Source organism: Rhinolophus sinicus, linkage group LG03, assembly GCF_036562045.2.
Source record: "Rhinolophus sinicus isolate RSC01 linkage group LG03, ASM3656204v1, whole genome shotgun sequence".
NCBI classification, from domain to species: Eukaryota; Metazoa; Chordata; class Mammalia; order Chiroptera; family Rhinolophidae; genus Rhinolophus; species Rhinolophus sinicus.
Window position 1 is genome coordinate 41,934,608 of NC_133753.1, and position 19,995 is coordinate 41,954,602.

At 40.0% G+C, this 19,995-nt stretch overlaps 1 protein-coding gene across 4 annotated transcripts in view; it reads left to right on the forward strand.

Annotated features, from left to right (window-relative positions):
• The window catches only part of CDKL1 (cyclin dependent kinase like 1), a 49,909-nt gene that overhangs the window by 19,861 nt on the left and 10,053 nt on the right, over window positions 1-19,995 (forward strand). For all 4 annotated transcript variants that reach the window (XM_074327496.1, XM_019725658.2, XM_074327495.1 and 1 more), the window contains 4 exons: window positions 4,185-4,306; window positions 16,275-16,347; window positions 19,013-19,103; window positions 19,684-19,884. In XM_074327496.1, the coding sequence (XP_074183597.1) occupies window positions 4,185-4,306; window positions 16,275-16,347; window positions 19,013-19,103; window positions 19,684-19,884 (487 nt within the window). The remainder of the gene's footprint in view (window positions 1-4,184; window positions 4,307-16,274; window positions 16,348-19,012; window positions 19,104-19,683; window positions 19,885-19,995) is intronic.

Sequence of the window (19,995 nt, forward strand, 5' to 3'; positions counted from 1 at the left end):
TATTTCTATGCCAATGGCCTGTTGGCCTTCCGATGAAGAGGATGAAGCTGAGGAGAAGGAGGATTACAGGCACTTTATTGAAAATTTTATCAACTGGTCAAGCAAGTTGCCCCCACTAGTTTTTTCAAACTTGGCGATTTTTAGACAGTTATAGTTCTGTATGAACCTGAAAGTCAGTTTATCTAATTCTAAGAAAGATCCCATGTGGATTCTGATTGGAATTTCATTACATCTACATATTATTTTTATAAGAATTGACCTTTTTGTGATATGAATTCTTCAGTGGTATCATTTTGTCGTGACCATACTTATACTTCCAAAGTCTTTAAATGGGGTAAAGGTGAACTTTAGAGCTTTCATTGTGAATCAAAAGCAAAATTTGGTACCGTTACTATTAACTCTTACAATGAGTTGCATGATTTAGTCGAGAACATTCATCCTGGTGAGAAAGAAGAATGAAAGGAAATATGAAGAACCTTGATTCTTTCTCTGCTTCTTAGTTTGAAGAAGGTCTCAACCTTGCTCAGTCTCAAGACCTTGAGAGTATTATAATATGCTGGTGTAGGAATATTTGGGAAGTACCCAGGATTAATTGTTATTATAAAGCAGGGAGGGGGGTACATTACTTTTCTCTATTCTGGGTGAATGTTAATTGACAAAAGACTCCTGCAAATATGTCTATGTAACTAAGACCTAGTTTCTTAGTTGATTTTTGAAATCAATTTGATTTTTGAAATCAATTTCAAAAATTATTTAAAAAAAATTAAAAACATTTTACTAAGATAGCTCCCATTTTCTAATTTAATCTCTGTTCTTTTCTTATTCAACCCAGTTGTGGGAGAAGGAGAATGATTTTGAAAGAAAACAGGATATGACCATTGAGAAAATGATCTGCTGTTTTTTGTCTAAAGCATAGATAGGATAAATATCCCCCATTCTCCCTACAAATAGACCAGAGAATCCTTGACTCTTGAATGATAGGAGAGACCACAGATGTAATGGTCTCTACGCTGGTCAATCTGGAAACATGTGACCACTGAAGACCCCCTTGAGTAGAGGTTACAGACCCAATACAGGGGCCAGGCAGGTGTGGGACAAATGATTCACTTCCACAAATGAATACACCTTTTCTCCCTAACTTTTTTGAAATATAACTGGCACATAACATTATGTAAGTTTATTGTGTGAAACGTGTTGACACCTTTATAAATTACTAAATGGTTACCACCATGGTATTGGCTACCACCTCCATCCTGTCACATAATTACCTTTTTTTGTGTGTGTGGTAAGAATATCTAAGATCTACTCTCTTAGCAACATTCAAATATATGATATAATATTAGTTATAATCATTAAGCTGTAATTAGATCCCCAAATTGTTAAACTTTTAACTGGGAATTTGTACCCTTTGAGCAGTATCTGCTCAGTTTCTTCACATACCTCAACCCCTGGTAACCACCATTCTACTGTTTTTTGTGTTTTTTTTCCAGTTTGTTCTTTTTAGGTTCTACCTATAAGTGATACGCAGTATTTGCTTTTTTCTGTCTGCTTATTTCACTTATCATAATGCTCTCAAGGTCCATCCAAGCTGTTACAAATGGCAGCATTTCCTTCTTTCTCGTGACTGAATTAATATTCCATTGATAATATACTTTCTCTTATTTGTCTTGAAATATGCAGTCATTTCTATTGCTTGTATGTTTTCGTACTTTTGATAGAAACATGGGTACATTGACTATCTCGCTTTTTACTCTAATATAAGAAAATTAATAATGCAAGAGTGATGATAAAGGGCAGCTGTCACTGGGCCTTCGTGTCCAGCAGTGGTAGGGACTGTGGTGAACTAAAGCATACAGGCTTTATCTAAAGTGAACAGCTGCTTCTCAGCCCCAGCTTGCTGATGCCACAGAGACTGCAGGCCTGGTAGTGCTAGATTTCTAGCATTTTCAAGAGAATCTTGATAACCAGGTTCTTAAAGTAACATTTTCTGGTCTGAAATGTTGCCAACTAGTACAAAAAATGCTGTGGGCTACACAGGCCAAACATTTAACCTTAAAAAGTGTAGGTAGGAGCCTGAGCTCATCACCATGGATGGGTGGGCAGGGAAGACATAGGGCTGATGTCTAGATGAAGGACGCTGTCCAAGAACACAGCATTCTCAGCTCTGCAGGGGAACCAAGTAGGGCTCAAGTTAAATTCAACTGGTAAAAAGGGAGTCCTTTTCTTAATATAGGACAAAATGCTTCACTTCACAGCATAACAGGAAATACCAGTATTTAAAACAGAGTAAAACTAAAAGGGAGACCAAAGTAAAACAGCAGCCGCAAAGGCGGAAACTTTATACATGAGAAACTACATCTGAGTTGAGCGGCCCCGGCTTCCAGATACAGCATAACTGAAGGATGTCGTGACTGGCCTGGTAACCACGGAGATGCTCCAGATTGGGCCAGCCCAATTCAGAATGCTGAGGAGTAGCAACAGGCCTGAGGCTTTGGCTTCACGTACTCATAAAGAGGAAGGCGGTATACTCCAATGAGCCCTGAACTGCATCTTTGTCGTATACATGGTAATTTAGTCTGTTCTATTAAGATTACCTGTATGCATAATAAACATATTGAGTAAGCTTGTGAACATCCGTCCTTCATGTTGCTTGGTTCTTCTAGTCTAATTCCTCTGTAGATCCCTAAAGAAGCCCATTCAGTATTGAAGTAGAAACCGCCAAACCCTCGTGAATGCAAACATTCACTATGTTGAAACTATGATTGAAACCTCCAGGCTGCTGATTGCAAACTGGTTTTAAGACCAGAGGTGTCCCTCTGAGTTCTGCCCCTGATGCCAGAGGAGTCAACAGAGAGAGAGACAGATAATGTGGTTTGAGATGCTGAATGCACAGGACCTCACCTCTTCCAGGGAGGTCACACACCCCTGCGTGGGGAAGCCCGCGACGCAGCTCTTGGCAGCATCCGCCCCTCTGACCACTTCCTTCTTCCATGATATGCCCATGGCCTCATGGCATCATGCTCTGTTGTCTTCTCTCTTATCTTGGGGGACCTTCTTCCTTTTCTCCTCATGCAATACACCTCTGGGTGCTGGGTTCCTTGGCCCTCTTCCCTTACTCACTCTTCTGGGCAGTCGCATGCATCTATCACTGCGCTTACACTCATGCTGACTCCCGGCTTTTACCTTCAGCTCACACTGCAGCCAACCTGACTACCCCCTTGGCTATCCGAGTGCTCACCAACCCAGTGTGCCAAAAGCAGTAGTTTCTTCCCCCTCAAACCTGCTCCTCGTCTCATTGATGGCCCCACCATCTGCCCCCTTATACAAACCTTTGGGCATTCCTGGCCCCTCCCTCTCCTTCACCCTTCACCTCCAGTCTGTCACTGCATCCCGACTACGCTAATAACAAAGTACATGTCCCAGCAGGACCTTTCTCACCACTCCCTCACCTTCACCAGGGCCCATGTTCCAGATACACACCTTCAGGCACAGCAGATTGGAGAGTCTTCCTCCTTTTTCTGCTTTAAAGTGTTTTATCCACGTAGGAAACATGATTTGCTCACTCATTCATAACTAATTATCAAATGCCTATGACGTATGAGGCCCCACGCTGGGGTCCAACACCATCATTCCGAGTGAACAAGAGAGCACAGACCCGGATGACATGGGTCTTACTTCTATTGAAAGTATCTATTATGTCTGTTGACAGTAGAGGACATTAAACAAGCAACTGAACAGCAATTACTAAGTGATCCTTCCTTTGTAATTCCAAAGGATCCTGAAGGACATACCCTTCGGGGAGGGGGGTTATGAGACATACAGGGGCACTGAACTAGTCTAGGGACATCAGGGAAGACCTCCATCAGAAGGGACATTTCCTCTGAGCCTTAAAGGATCAGTTTCTATTAACTAAAAATCCACCTCCCCCGCCCCCGCGCTTATTCTCCTTTCTTTCCCAGCCTTCTCATATCTCTCTTTGCCCTCACCAACCACCTGGGTTATAATCACTTCTCACTTACAAGCCACGAACAGCTCCTAGAAGTAAGACAATACTGTTTACAGCCTCCTTCAGACCGAGACAAGAAACTTCCTAAAGGACAAACAGCTTGCTTCCTATTGGATCAAAACTAGAGGAAACTGTCTTTCCCGACTCATATTTAGCATCTTCCTTTTCCTGTTTTCAGCAACTCAAGCATCCCAACCTCATCAACCTCATTGAGGTCTTCCGGAGGAAGCGGAAGCTTCACCTGGTGTTTGAGTACTGCGACCACACGGTTCTCCATGAGTTGGACAGATACCAAAGGGGGTGAGTGACCCATCCCTGACAGACAAAACACAACGAAACACACTGGGAAAATGGTAAGGGAAAATTAGCAATGACTCTTTCTCAGATTAGGTGAGAATAGCCAGTGTTTAGACAGCACACTCTGCTGCTGGGGTTGACAGAGAAGAAAGTACCAAAAATGTTGGGAAAGAGATCATAAGTAATCATTTTCATGAAGCAAGCAGCAGCAGCATTATTAGGTCGAACTTGATGTCTTTGGTACATTATCTCTGCATAGATGCTGACTCTCAAAGAAAGAAAAGGAAAGATACTAGTTATCTGTGCCTGACTAGGAAAGTGTAAGGACAGGAGGTTGAAAGGAAGAGTCCAAAGACCATGGCTAATAGGAAGTTTACAGCTAAAACGAACACGTTGTTTCATCTGAAGCAATCGGATGTCTGGTCTGCTGTATTGGTCAGGACTCTTTTGGTTACAAGTGACAAAAACCCAGCGAAGCAAGTGTGGGTGAAAAAGGAATGTTGTGGCTGTAACTAGGAAGGACGGAGGGAGACATTAAAGGCTCCGCTGAGCTTATCACACATCCCTCTCTAGCACAGGCAACTCTTTTGTGCATTAGAAGAAGGCTTAGTGAGCAGACAGAGCCTTTGTTTGAAAAAAAGGGGGAGTCGCTTCCTCTGGTTAAGAGTAGCCTCTTTTTGTAGCCAGAGTGAGCAGAATATAGGCTGGATTTTGGCTCCCACCCATGCTCAGGTGGTTGTCTTAGGTAGAGCACCATAGGTGGTGGCTGTTCTCTGTCTCTGTCTCTCTGTCTCTGTCTCTCTCTCGACTCTTCTTTGTGTTGGCTTCATTCTGCCTTGCAAATGAGTCTCTCTTATAAGGTAGATTTTGGAGGTGTGTGTGTGTGTGTGTGTGTGTGTGTGTGTGTGTGTGGTGTAGGATGGAAGGAGTTAGGAGAGGAAAAATATGATAGAAAGCATGGCTACAGGCTTTTATCAACCTACGTAGCCATTCTAGAAGAAAGGAAGTTCTAGAAGAAGGTAGCATCTACATATAAAGTCCAGTGCACACTCTGATTGGCTCAGCTCATATGATGCAACTATTCCTGGGACCAATCACTGTGATCAGAAGGAGAGGGTAGAATGATCAGCAGGCTCTGGGAGATATAATTCGAAGCAGGTCAATCAAGGAAGACTTCGTGGAGGAGGTGGCCTTTGAGTTGGGAGGTGAGGAGGTTTAAGAGAAGTTGATCAGGGTAGGATATCCCATCCTCTCCTTTTGCTCTGCTCCTGGGAACCCAACTTGGCTGGGGACAAAACGCTGAGTGCATTGTAGATCAGAATGGTAGAATGGCACCCCATCCTGGCTCACATTCACATTTAGTAGGTGGAGGCTGAGGCTCTTTCATCAGTGCTTGCAAGCCTGGGCTAAGAGCTTGCTCTGCCATGTAGTTATATATGATCTACTGTGACCTGCAGGCAAATGGGATTAAAGTGGCTCGAGGTTTGTTAGTGACCATGGCACAGGTTTTCATGTTAATTTACACAACCAGAGTCAAGAAACAGACACCTGCCTTCAGAAAGTTACTGATACAGAGAAATTATGTTTTCAAGAGAGAAATCTTTAGTATGTTGATATTTGCTATTTTGACAGCTTGCAAGTGACACTTCAATTAAACTTAATACTATAAGTTACTCATGGCTATGTGGTACAAGGGAGGTATTGCAGGGAGTTTGGTTAATCATGTTAGATTGAGTCATTTGGAAACACTGATAAGTTGGGGGTTGAAAGTAATTGGGAGTCAGTTCTTTTTTTAGCATGTAATTTGAACAGAAGAAAAAAGGGCAGGACGAGGAGTAGTTAGAGTTTTGAAAGCAGATTTTTTTTTAAACTCCACTGTCTAAAAATATGTTATCTATGTTCCAGGAAATAGACAATGCTTTAATATGGAGGTGGATTAAAGAAGGGAAAGATTAGAAGATATGTGTGGTTAAGCACAAGCAATTTTATTTCCAAATGACAACGTGCTGTGGTTTAAATATAAGATTGACTTAAGGAACACTAATAAATGAGCACGTTTGAAAAATAAGATTTATTCTAAGCCAGGTCATATCTGTTTGTTTTGAAGTCTAAGGATTTTGTTTGCTTGCTTGTTTTAAAGTAAAAGTTACTTTCCCTTATACTATTTGGCAATTCTTCAATCTATTTTAAATTCTATTTCAAATTTTTGCTTGTCATCATTGAAAAGTAAATGTCATTAAATTGTGTTAACCAAAGAAAACTTTTTTAAATTTTTATTTAGAGATCTCATACTATAAAACTTTGTAAGTACGCTGAAGGAAAAGTGGGTCATCATCATCTATATGAGCTTTGGCAAGTTGCCTACAGGTGTCCTCATCCGTAAAAATGAGAGTTTAGTACCAGATAAAGTGTAAGGGAACTTCCAACTCTATAATGCTATGAATTGATGATCTAATATCCTAGAAGTTAGAAGACTTTGGTTTTCCTTTAGTTTCATATTTGATCTGTTAGACAATATCAACAAAGGATAATGCTGTTGTTTTCCCTGCCTGGTGCTAGGGTGTGTCCTCCTTAGGTTTGCACACTTACTGTAAGAATGTCCTGTGATCACTCTATTACTAAGTACAAATTTCTAAAACTCAGACTGGATCATGCCACTTCCCTACATAAAATCCTTTACTAGCTCCCCAAAGCTTTACTAGTGTGATGAAAACCCTAGCATGGGATGCAACTTCTCACTCACTCTACAAGACACCCCTTTCCTACCTAAGTTTCCCACGCCATGGAATCATTTGCAGTCTAAAGCTTCAGTATTTGCTGTTTTCTCAGCCTGGGTTGCCCTACTTTGTCTACTCTGCCTAGCAAACTCCTGCTTCTCCTTCACATATAGCTCAAATATGACCTCTTGTGTGATAGTCAGGAGTTCCTTCCTCGAGTGTCTGTAACATCTTCTGGGATCATTTACATCACATACCCCATTTGTCCAGTAAACTATTAATATAAAATCTTCAGCAAGAGCTGTGCCTTCCTCACCTGTATATCCGCAGTATCTTCTAGCTTAATTCTTGACACTTGTTGTGGAATGACCGAGTTAGTAAACTAGTAAGTTGATACTTATAAAATGATTTTAAAGAAGAGGAATCATAACAAAGTTTTGATTATTTTTCATTTTAAGATAGTTACTTTAGTTTTTAAATGCTAAAACTTAAAATTGTCAAAGGATATTAATACAACTGCTGGAGCAACCTTTCCAGAGGGCAATTTGGCAACATGTATTAAAAACCTTAGAGACATAATCCACACCAAACAATTCTACTTCTAATAACTTAACAGAAGAAAATAATTGAGTATATATGTAAAGATTTTGTTATAGAAGTGCTTATTGTTAAAGTATTGTTTATGATGACAGAATTGTAAACAACAGAAATGTCCAATGATAGAGGATTGGTTAATTATGGCATATCTTTACAATGGAATACAGTGGAGCCATTAAAAATCCTGCTTATAGATAAAACATATATTGACATGGAAATATGTTCATGAGTGGTTGCAAAATGAAAAAATATTATGCTATAATAAAAACACATATTTCATTTTCACAGAACTTATATGTAGGTAGGAGAAAGAAAAATAAGTAATATACACATTTTTAAATGATTATCTCTGAGTTATGATTGTTATAGGTATTTTTCATTTTATTTGTTTTTTCCTATTTTCTCCATGTTCCATTTAGTATTATGGTAATATATTAATTATTTAAAAAAAAGTTCTTGCCAAATTGGGCTCAAAGACTTCTCTCTATTGTGAATCTGAAATGGACACTAATTCGTCTTCTTATTAACATGTTTGTAAGTTCTTGTACTCCTCTGGAAAGCTTTTGAAGAAGATTCAAATCCATGTTGATACTAACAAGCCAATTTATGCTACAAGATATGTATCCTGCTACAGTGATATAAACATGTCTGTCATGATTCCTGGTTCTGTGTTCATGTTCATATTTGCCCTCATACAAGCATATTACAATTCCTTATCTTCTGTAGGTGTTAATAAGCTTTGTAATTATTATTATATGAACTCTTTGTCTCTCCTCTCTCCAAGTTTTGTAAATGACTAGTTTTGGTGTTCTCTCCTCATTTTTCTGTCCCTCTATAAGTACAGCCAGACACAATACTTCACTGATTCTTTCCTGCACAGATACCATTACCACCAGTTCCTCCTCTGACTCTAATATAGTTTGTTCAAAGAACATTTGTTGGTTAAAGTTACTACAAGTTTTCAGTTTCTGACAGTGGAATTCCAGAACTTTTATAGAACCCTAAAAATCTTTTTCTTCAACTAAAAATGTTTTTTGTTGTTGTTGTTGTAAAACTGTTTCAGTCATCCCAGAAACATATAGAAAGAAATAAAATTAGCTTGAGAAATTGTTTTCTAAGTATTTTTCTATGCACATATATATGTTTACATAGATTGTACTCTATATACTGTTCTTTATTTTTAAAGAGTATTTGGGAGCGGTCTCCTTATTCATACATAGCTACTTCTATATTTTTAAAGTAGCTATATAGGTTTTCATTGTACAAACATGCCGTTGTTTCTTTATTCAATCCCCCATTGATAAATATTTAAATTGTTTCTAGTTTTCTACAGTGAACAAACATTTGCACAAATACGTAGTTCTATAGGATAAATTCCCAAGAACATATTATTTCTACAGGAGTTTGGCCAGTTCTCTCTTTTGTTGTAGCCTTTTATAGAAATCAAGCTTTGATGAATGTTGGTTGTTTGGCTTCTTGTAATGTCACAAATATTAGAAGAGCAGTAGTGGAAAGGACAGCTGCCGCATTGAGGATGCCGGAGAGATACATGTTCTTTCTTCATCATCACTCTTAAAATTTCTAAAATTTTAAAAAATCAGTTTGAGCTCTTCACTTTCACACAGCAGTTGTTTATGTTTCTCTCTGTTCATTTCAATTTTGTTATTAGGACATTAGGGTCACAGTCCATCCTGCCCCAGACACTTGGAGAAAGAGAACATTCCTTTCAGAGAGTTATGTTGTGAAACCAACACAATGCATCAGGGCAGAGATATGGAGAGCAAACTCACGGAGATAGAATGACTGCTGGGCTTGTTAGAGTTGACTGCATGTTTTATCTAATGACAAGACCCTCCTAATTTGGAAATGGGTGCAATTAAGCTATTACAGCCTAATGGCAAAAATCAGTCAAATTGCCTATTTTCCTTCATCTAGATTCTTTGCTTACCAAACACCATTCTGATTATAACTTGACTTTGTTTATGGAATTGCCTACAAAGAGAGCATGAGCTGGTACTCAGGATTTGAACATGGATGAATAAATTGGCATTCTGGTTTTATGTATCAGGCTAGAAAATGTATTTAATGTTCACCTGCCCCTTTGAAATGGGTACTGTCTTGATGTGCTGACAATATTAAGTGTCTGGGTCTGCAAGCTTGAAGACCATTGTAAAAGCAGCCAGCCTGCTGGCTGCTTGTCCAAGCAAAGCACCACTTTCTCCATGCTGCTGTGATGAGATGATCGTTTTCCCCTCAATTCTATTCTTCACTTAATAGTCTTTCATATGCATTTCTATGTATGTTGCAATATAATCTTTAGATCTATTATTAATAACTGTAAGATTATACATGTAGTTACATTACCATCTAACCATTTCTCCATTGTTGAATATTGAGGTTGGTTTTAGTGTTTGGTCTGATAAATGATTCTGCTATCAAACTCTCGCTACAATAGATTTCTTTTCTTTTGCGCTTTTCCCTTAGAAGTTCTCAGAATGGAATTATTGGGTTGTAGGGTTTGCCAAACTGAACCAATTTACCTTACCACCAATGTTGTGCATTTATATATTTTTTCCTGTTACTCATGTTGGTTTCTATTATTAAAATATTTGATTAATGAATTCCATCAAATATATAAGGAAGAAATAATAGCAATCCTATACAAACTCTTTCAGAAAATATAGGCAGAAGAAACATTTCCCAAATCATTTTATGAGGCTATTATACCCTGATACCAAAACCAGATGAGGACATTTCAAGAAAAGAAAATGACAGACAAATATGAACTTAGTTGCAAAAATCCTTAGCAAAATTATTAGCAAATCAAATCCAGCAAATATAATATAATATAATGTAATATAATTTAATGTAATATAATATAATATAATATAAAATATGTAATGTAATATAACATATCACATAATATAATGAGTGATGTACTGCTATTTCTTGATTTATCAATTTGGAGATGATCCATAGACTTCCTATTATGATAGATGAGAATTTTGCTTTCTTACACCATTATTCTACTCCCCTAAAATAGTTACATTAAAATTTTATTAATGCAATATTCATGGTTCCCATTATTATGCCTATGTAAACATTACTTATAGCTGAGTATTTTATTGTACTAGGGATTCCTTTTGTACTTTTTTACAAATTAATATTTGCCTTGCTTTCTAAATTTGCTTAATATTCTTTAATCCTATTGCTAACTTTTCTCACTTTTTTAATAGCATCTAAATATACTTTCCCACAGGATAATCACACCAGTTAATCCATTCATTGCTTCTTTTTTTCATTTTTTTTTTTTCACATCCTGCCTCCATCTGATGCCCCCCGTTCTCCATCTGATCTGATCTGCCTGGCTTGTTGGACTTGAAGCCCACTGTCCAGCTGTCTTCCTGCGACGTCCCTTTGCTGTCCTCCTTGGAATCCCCTCTGCATTGCTCTACAGTTGGATTTACTGCTTCCGGGATCTTCTGTCTTCCTCTTTCTAGGCTTACTTATTGTAGCCAAGTAGATACATCTCCAGTCATTCCCAAAGATGGTACAGTCACACAGAAATCTAGACTACAGACATTTCTAAAGACATCCCATCCCCCAATCCTCATCTCTCCTTGGAGTTAAACAGTTGGGAGCCCTTTATGTGCCTGGGGGTGAAACAAACTCCCAAAGTGCAGGAAGAATGCCGTGAGTTCACATTAGTGGAAGACTAAGGAGTGTTTTCCTCTTCCACCTCTTCCTACTAGTAGAAGAAGGGTTCCATTCCACCCTCCCTAGAAAGAGTGCCTCTGCTGAGCTGAGGGACAACACAGTGGGCTTCCGAGGAACAGTTGTAGCTCTCAATGAGGCAACTGAACTAACTGAAGACCCCAAAGCAGACTACCCAGGGAATGAAGACATACCTTGCTGAGCCCTTCCCTCCTTGGTTTGGGACAGAAAATAAAGCAAGTGTCCTTGCTCAATTTTCTCATACCCTGCCTAACCCACATTTCTAGGTCCAGAGAGCAGACATGTTTAGGAGTACAAATCCCACCAGACCTGCCCAGCTAGTTGGGAGTCCAAGAGGCCCAGGCTGGATTCTGTCTCACCCCTCTGGAGCATTATATGCTAGGAAAAGGAAATGGGGATGTGGTTTGTCCAAAGTTCAATAGCCTGATATCATCTGGAGGAGAACCAGGCCCAGGAGAAAAGCTCAAACACCACTTCCCTCACAGGTTAAGATTAAGTTTATACATGATTCTCTGAAGGAACAGCTTGTCTTTGAGCTAGAATCCCAATGGGGGCTCTTATAGGCAGTAAAGAATGGGAGAGAATTGGGTCCCTTCCCTTCCTCTCTGTTCCAGCCCTTCCCCACTCTGCCCCAGAGCTCAGCCATGACCATCGTTTGCCACCAGTTGGGAAACAAATACTATAAAGTAGAGTGAATTCCTTAGCCTTGCCAGCATACGAGTAAGTTGCAACTTTAAGAATGTCTGCTTTAGCCCAAAGGGTTTGGCCAGACACTCAGACTCTTTCAAAGCTTTTAAGTTTGTTTGTTAAATATTTTCATATTTATTTAAGATAGTATATAAGGCAGAGGCATGGTGATGACAACTGTCAACATGCCTGGCTCTGAGTCACACTGTTCCAATCTGGAAGGGTTGCTTTCTACGCCTGGAACGCAATTATCACCTTGTCATTTTCCTTCACCATCCTCCTAGGGGTTTCCATTGCTTCCCTCTGTGTCAGGTCTCCAGTTTTCTCTGTTTCATGTCATCTTCTTTGGAAGTTTACTCCTTTTTGGTAGAGTGCATCCTCCAGGGGTTACTGAGAAAAAGGGTATGAGAGGTTAAAAATATAGAGAGAAACAGGGAGGGAGAAAGAGAGAGATTGAGACCTTGCCCTTGCATGTTTATAATGTCTTCATTTTCTCTTCACATGTGATTTATAATTTTTGTTTGGGTATAGGTTTGTATGTTTGTTTTTGGTTGAAAATAATATTCCTTCAAAATTTTGAAGGCATCTTTTAAGTGCCTTCGATCTTCTAGTGCTCTTCAGAAGTCTGTTGTCACTCTATTTTCTGATCCTTTGTGAAGTCCTGTTTCTTTTTTGTTTCCAGAAGCTTGTAGAATCCTCTCTTTGCTCACAGCATTCTGAATTATGAAAATCATGAGACTTGCTTTTCATCCACTATGCTGGCATTTGGTGGACCCTTTCTGTCTGAGAAAAAAAATTTTGAATTGTTTTGTTACTGATTTCCTATCCTTTATTTTCTCTGCTTTTTCTTTTCCTGGACCTTCTATTATTTGGATTTTGGACTCTTTGGTCCTCTTGTCTTCTTATAGTGTCCTGTTCTTATTTCACAGATGCAGCATCTTTTTTGTTGCTATCTTGAGGATATTAATTTTTTTTTTTTAAATGTGCTCTTCACTTTCCATGGTTCCTGTATCTTTTAAGTTGTTTTCTGTATGTTTTGGTCTCTGACTTTCTTATTTGAGACTTTTCTTGGGCATCATATAATCTTGGCTATATGCCCATGGTTAAGAGTAGGGAACTATTGGAAGCTCTGAACTTCACTGTGGGGTTATCTAGCTGGGCCATTTGCTGGGGGAACCCCAATCTTCAGATCTTTCCTTCTGAGCTTTCTCCCAAAAAGTCTTCCAATATTTTGTATGGAGAGTTAAGTCTGGCTGTCAGCTTTCTTAGAACCTAGTGCGGGAGGAGGGCTGGGGCGTCTCAGTATTCAACACGTATGTACACAATCATTTAATCCCCTCTTTTGGAACAGTATGCACGTTCTGAACTGTACCAAATTTCTTCTGTTTTATCCTCCCCAGAAAACAGAACTCCAGCCTTCTGCTAGGTAGGGGAAGTGTTTCCTATTAGAAATGAACAGGAAGGGGATCTAAGGATTTAATTGTTTCCCAAACAGATTTTCCCCACTCTTCCTTCCCTCTCACCTACATAGCAATGTTGGCTGCTAGTTCTGAGCCTCCTGAGAATTCTTTGGGGTAAGCTGGTTGCTCTTCCACTGTTCCCTCTCCTGGCTTAGGTGTTAGCTTTCTAGGATCTGTCATTCATCCGACTGCTTTCCAAATTTCAAAATGTGTTGCTATTCTCTTCTCTCTGACCATGTGGGGTTTTGTCTTAAACAAACAAACAAACAAACAAAACCCCTCTTATTGTAGTTCCAGCAGGTTTGAGGAGAGAGTGAAATTAGATGGGTTTGTTCAATCCACCATCTTAATCAAGAAGCCCTTTGAAACATTTTCTTCAGTTGGCTTCAGTGGCATGTCCTCCTGAGTGTCGTCTTAGTTCATCCAATGCTCAGCCCCCTCCAATGCTGGGTCCCCCTCTTCTTTCTGACCTCTGCACGTTTCAGGGCCTCCGGGCTTCGAGTTCCTCTTCCTTTTCTGTATTCACTTAAGTGGCCTCCTCAAGTCCCAGGGCTCTACGCACCATTAATATGCTTTTGCTTCCCAGGTTTATGTTTCCAACTAGACCTTCCTGCTGAATTCAGAATTGCCTACTTAGAGTCTTCCCTTGGATGTCCAACGAGCATCTCGGTTTATCCACCCTCCCCTCCCCAAAACCAGCTCCTCCCCCTTCATTCTCCTCAGTAAAAGGTCCCACCGTGAACCAGCTACTTCTGGTAACCTTCGTGTCATTACTTGATTTCTCTCTTTTTCTAACATCGAATCGCTCAGAAACTCCTAAAGACTCTATTTTAAAAAATATAACCCACATCTTGCCACATCTCATCACTTAACCACTGTCTCAGATGTAGTTAAGCAGGGAAGCTTTCTGGAATATTCTATCTATATAAGATAGCATCCCTTCCAGCATAGCACCCTCTGTACGTATGTGTATATCCAGTTCCAGCCCAACACCACAGAACAGGCTCTATTTTTCTTTCTTACATATCTGTAACCCCCTTCTCCAAAAGTAAAAACGTGGCTCATCAGTTAATCATCAGTTAAAAAGGGTCTTAGAGCCTGAGGCTCTGGCATTTCAGAGAAGAAATAGAGTAATACCTACAGAAGTGAAGTGAGGGGCTAACCCAAGGTGACACTAGGAGATGTGTGCAGAGTTTTTACATTTGGGAATTGGGTAGTAATGTGCTCAGCCTTAGAGGAGTGTTAATGATATGCTATTATAATTTATTTTTAAATGCTCCTTTGAAATAATTTATTTTGGGAAATGTTCTTAGAGACGAAAGTTGCCTGGCACTGATAACCTTATATCAATACTTAATTTGTTAAATAATCAAAATATATTCCATTTTTTTTCTGGACAAAAAGTAAAGGCTGGGGTAAAGCATCTCCCCTGAGATGTTCCCTTCTTAGTTGTACTTTTTTAGACATGTGAGTTTTTCTAGCACCGTGCCTATATATGCCACTAGAATAAGGAAGAGAATTTTGGAGAGAAGGTACTTCAAGCCTAGGGACATAGTTCTGGTGCAGAAATGTCCCAGCTATTCTTCCTGAAAGTGGCCTCTTCATTTCTTGCACGTTGTCCCACTGTTTAAGCATCCTCTCATCTGTCTGAAAGGATTTCCTGAACATGTGGTCGGTGACCTTGGAGCCCCTCCTAGAGGCTTTTTTTGATCACCTTAACACAACTGTGCAAGAGTTTCCTCCCTGGTTTACTTTATTAGTTCTGGCTGAGGTCCACAACAACATTGTCAAATGTTTGATTCATAAAAACAGTAAGTCCAGCTGGTGTGTGGGTGGATGTCTCTGAAAATAAATGTACTTTTTCTGTAGTCCATTTCACTCATTGCCTAATTTACGTAGATAGATAGATAGATAGATAGATAAATAGATAGATAGATAGATAGATATAGATATACACTTAAAAATGCTCCCCAAGGAAGTGCCTTTTTCTGATATCCACAAAGGACCTGCTGGGGCTACTGGTTTCCTGGCCATGTAACCTTAGAGTCAGAGAAGTGCTGGGCACCGTGGCGTGCTGTTCAGATGCTATGATAAAGGACAGGCAGAAAGATGAGAGGGGGATGCCCCTAACTACCAGCAAGGAGCAGTGTGGGTGAAGAACCAGCATGCGATTGTGCGTTTTTATTTATTGTTAGTTTTTTGTTACATGGTGCATAATGTAAACCTCTTCCCTATCTTCAGTAAAATCTTCTTTGCCTTTAAAAAAAAAAAAAAATGTGGCCTAGGAAGCCTGGAGAAACCATGTGCCCACACATAGAAGATGAGTTCTGCTGCAAAGCCATTAGTTTGGAGCAACGTGAAAAAATAACCAGCATCTTTTATGCCACCTATTAACTAACTTTCCATCCACAAAAAGCTTCTTATAGGCACGGAGCTCAGGTCACCAGGCAGGTTCCCAATGGTGTCACAGGTGTTTGAGGTCGCTGGTCATCAATACTTGTTGAAATCCCTGTTGGGTCTTCATGGTCCCTCCCTGTAGAAGTAGCTAGTAGCACTGTTGTTAGCTTGCTGTTCCTACAGAGCAGCAGTGCGCGGATCCCGTGTCCTTTATACGTAGGGCCTTATGAAATGACATTTCCATGAGTTTGAGGACGCTATGTGCCACCCAGGAGTTTTCACTATTTAAGCCTGTCTTAATTTACTTTTGTCTTTTGTTAGCTGGATTCCATGGCTACACTAAAAAATGTGTTTGTGCTCCTTCTTTATTTTCATTAGGGTACCAGAACATCTCGTGAAGAGCATAACTTGGCAGACATTGCAAGCAGTTAATTTTTGCCATAAACACAATGTAAGTCCCATGATCTCCCTTGAAACATCAGAAGGCTGACCTTAAGCTGAGGTGGAGTTATATCATCTGCTCAAAGTTATATCATCCTTTTGTGGATGTAATTTTTCACCCAAATCTCCTTAAGCCTGGTTGGGGTAAATAGAGGCGAAAAATGCCAACCTAGCTATTCCTTCTTGTTCAGGTTACATAAAAGATGCATTTTTATGATTTTGAGCTAGTAGTTATAGACGCATACTGATCAGAAGCTGCTCAGATTTAAGGTAGCATCCCATTGACTTGGAGCCTGTAGGGGTCTGGTACTCTGAAAACGCTCGGAAATTGGGGAGACTCCCACACGACACATGCCTATTTGGTTGCTGTAGTTAGAGTCCCAGGCACGATACACAAGTGCTAGTGTCTGCTTTGGTGAGATATGAGTGCCAGGTCTGAAACAAAGCAGCCCAGTGGCAGCCTGTGACACTCAGGCCACAGCGAGGCCTGGCGGACGCACAGTGCTCCCACGTGGCGTGACTTCCCAGGTGCTGGGAAGCCTGCTGCCTCCCTGCACGCAGAAGCCACATCCCACTAGGAGAGCTTATTTTGGCCAAGGGCAGTTTGACTGCAATATGCCATCCTACCAAATGCCAGGGTCATTTTAGGTGGTGGGCCTGAATCCCCATCTCTGAGTTTTTCTAAATGATTTTTCCTGATGCCAACTTCCCAGGAGAAAATATGGGAGTAGCCAGCACTTCTCCCTACTGAGTCTCTGCCTTGCTGAAGGCTACGTTTGCATGTATAGCAAGGAGCATAGGCGCCTTATACCCAGTTTCCCCGAAAATAAGACCTAGCCGGACACTCAGCTCTAATGCGTCTTTTGGAGAAAAAATTAATGTAAAACTTGGTATTATATTATATATATATATATCATATCGTATCATATCATTATCATATCATATTAAAGACCCAGCCTTATATTATAGTAAAATAAGACCGGGTCTTATATTAATTTTTTCTCCAGAAGAAGCATTAGAGCTGATTGTCCGGCTAGGTCTTATTTTCGGGGAAACACAGTATTGCTGTTTACTGCAAGTGAAGGTCATTGCTTTCCTGGGAGCAGATTTTAGGATAGGGGCTCAAGACAGCTGGTATAAAGGCCCTGGTGGGGAAAATCAGAGACACTGAAGACAAATATAATTCATACTACAGTTCCCTGGAGAGCCCCTGACACTCTGTTTGGCCATATGTGTTGATGGGGGGAGGGTGTAGAAACTTGTAAAGAATTCCCAGCACAGAATAGGAGCACATTCTTGCTTACAAGTACTTCTGACCATCTGTCATCATGATATTCATGGGTGTACCCATAGTAATATATGAAGCCAGTGGTAAAAGACTGAAGATTTCGGGGCCATTAATTGCTGAGAACCACATAGATTGTAATAGAATAATTCAGAAATTGTCTCCCCAATTTTTTTTCCAGAGTAATTAGTACCCTTGGGGAAACACTGACACTGGTCTCTCACCCTGAAGGTCCTTTGAAATGAGTGCTAGGCCAGGCCCAAGAAGAACCTCTGTCCTCTCTCCAAATTCTAGAAGGTCAAGAATACCCCAGGGTTTCAGCTGCAAGCCAAAGAGGGTCTCTCATTGCAGAAGGATCCAACATTCTTCTCCAGAGAGGAAAATGCTTGGAAGAAGGGAAGATTATTAAGAACCCTGAAACAGTATTTGAACCCAACTTTTGTTTTTATGTAATTGTTAATTAGGTTGTTGATTTGTTCTTTTCCAAAAAATAATTTTAATAAGAAAATCATGTGAAGCTTTTTAAACATTCGTTTAACATCTCTCTGTTAAACAATGTCAGCTGTGGTTTGGAAACCACAGGTGATTTGAGTCTAAACCACGGAGTGGGGGCCTCATCCTGTGGGGTGGATGCAGCTCTCAGAATACTTGATGTGTGTGGAATGGAGCTGACATCTAGCGACTCTCTCCAGAGGGTGAACGCTGCCTACTCTTGTTTATCTTGTCAGGACAAATGTCAGAGCTTGAAGGGAAGTCTCTTGGCAAGCGCCTGGTTCCCACCCTTCTCTTCCCCAACTTATCTCAGCAGGCCCAGGGCTTGTCCTGTTTACCAGTCAGACTGTGTTCTTTTCTGTTAAACAACCGAATTATGAATTCTGCTTATGCACCAACTTGCACCAGTAGTCATGGTTCAGGCCTCGTCCAAGACCTTTTAACATTTTCCCTTTTACCTAGGGTTGCCAGATTAAATACAGGGTCCCCAGTTAATTTTGAATTTCAGATAAACATAACTTTTTGGTGTAAGTGTGCCCCAAATACTGCATGGGACATACTTATACTAAAAAATGTTATATAAAATTCAGATTTACCTGAGTGTCTTATATTTTTATTTGCTAAATCTGGCTACCCTTCTTTCATTTTTCCCTTCACCCTTGTTGGTGCTTTTGGGCCCTTCATGAATTTGGGATAATTCGGGCTATAATAGGTATGATACTAGATTTATTTTATGCTGCTATTTTGCAAACTGTGCTGCTATTTTCCGATTATCCAAAAGGCCAGTAAGAGGTTCAAACAATTTCTTAAATATTTGCTAAATATTCATGTGTTTTATTTATCCCATGTCTTATAGTTGCTCTTTAATAATCTGTTTTGGTTTGATTTTTGTGACTAGTGCATACATAGAGATGTGAAGCCAGAAAATATCCTCATCACAAAACACTCAGTGATTAAGCTTTGTGACTTTGGATTCGCTCGGCTTTTGAGTGAGTATTGAAGTTCTTCTGAAGTGTAAAGATGAAAGACTCTTTATATGATTCTGATCTAAATGCTATAGAAAGCTAGTTCTTGTAAATGTAGGGCATAGGCTTGATATAAATTACAATTCTGTAATTATTCAAAATATGTAGACACATTCAGTGGTTTAAATATGTATTCTATATATAAATTGTACCACAGTAAAGTGGTTACTAAACAGTATGTTACTCTCTCTCCTGGTTTCTACCATTTTTTTGCTAAAGTAGCACTTTTTCAGATTTACTATTTTAGAAGAGTGGTTTTCAACTTTGCAGATGAGAATCGCGTGGGGAACTATAAACTGTAACTATAAAAACTATACTGATCTCCCCCCAGGGATTGTGGTTTAATTGGATGGGGGTGGGGCCCAAGCATCAGTCATTTTAAAAATATCATATTCCAAGTGATTTTAATGTGCAGCCAGCATTAAGAACCACTGATTGAGAAAAGCTACAGATGGGGCCCAAGCTTGATGCCTTAGGTCCTCGCTGTCCTGGTTTTGATTCCATGCTTCCATCGCTTTGTTTTCCATGGCCCATCCCTGGTCAGCTGGACCAAGTGACTACTACACAGACTACGTGGCTACTAGGTGGTACCGCTCCCCAGAGCTGTTGGTGGGGGACACGCAGTACGGCCCCCCAGTAGATGTCTGGGCAATTGGCTGTGTCTTTGCTGAGCTGCTCTCAGGAGTGCCTCTGTGGCCAGGAAAATCAGATGTGGATCAGCTCTATCTGATCAGGAAAACCTTGGGTAAGTGATATCTGGTGTCTTCATCCCGCCTTTCGGGAAACTGGATAGATTTACCCTTGTCCATGTAGGGCACAGCCAAGTTCCTAGTCTCCTCTAATGCCCTTTACAGTT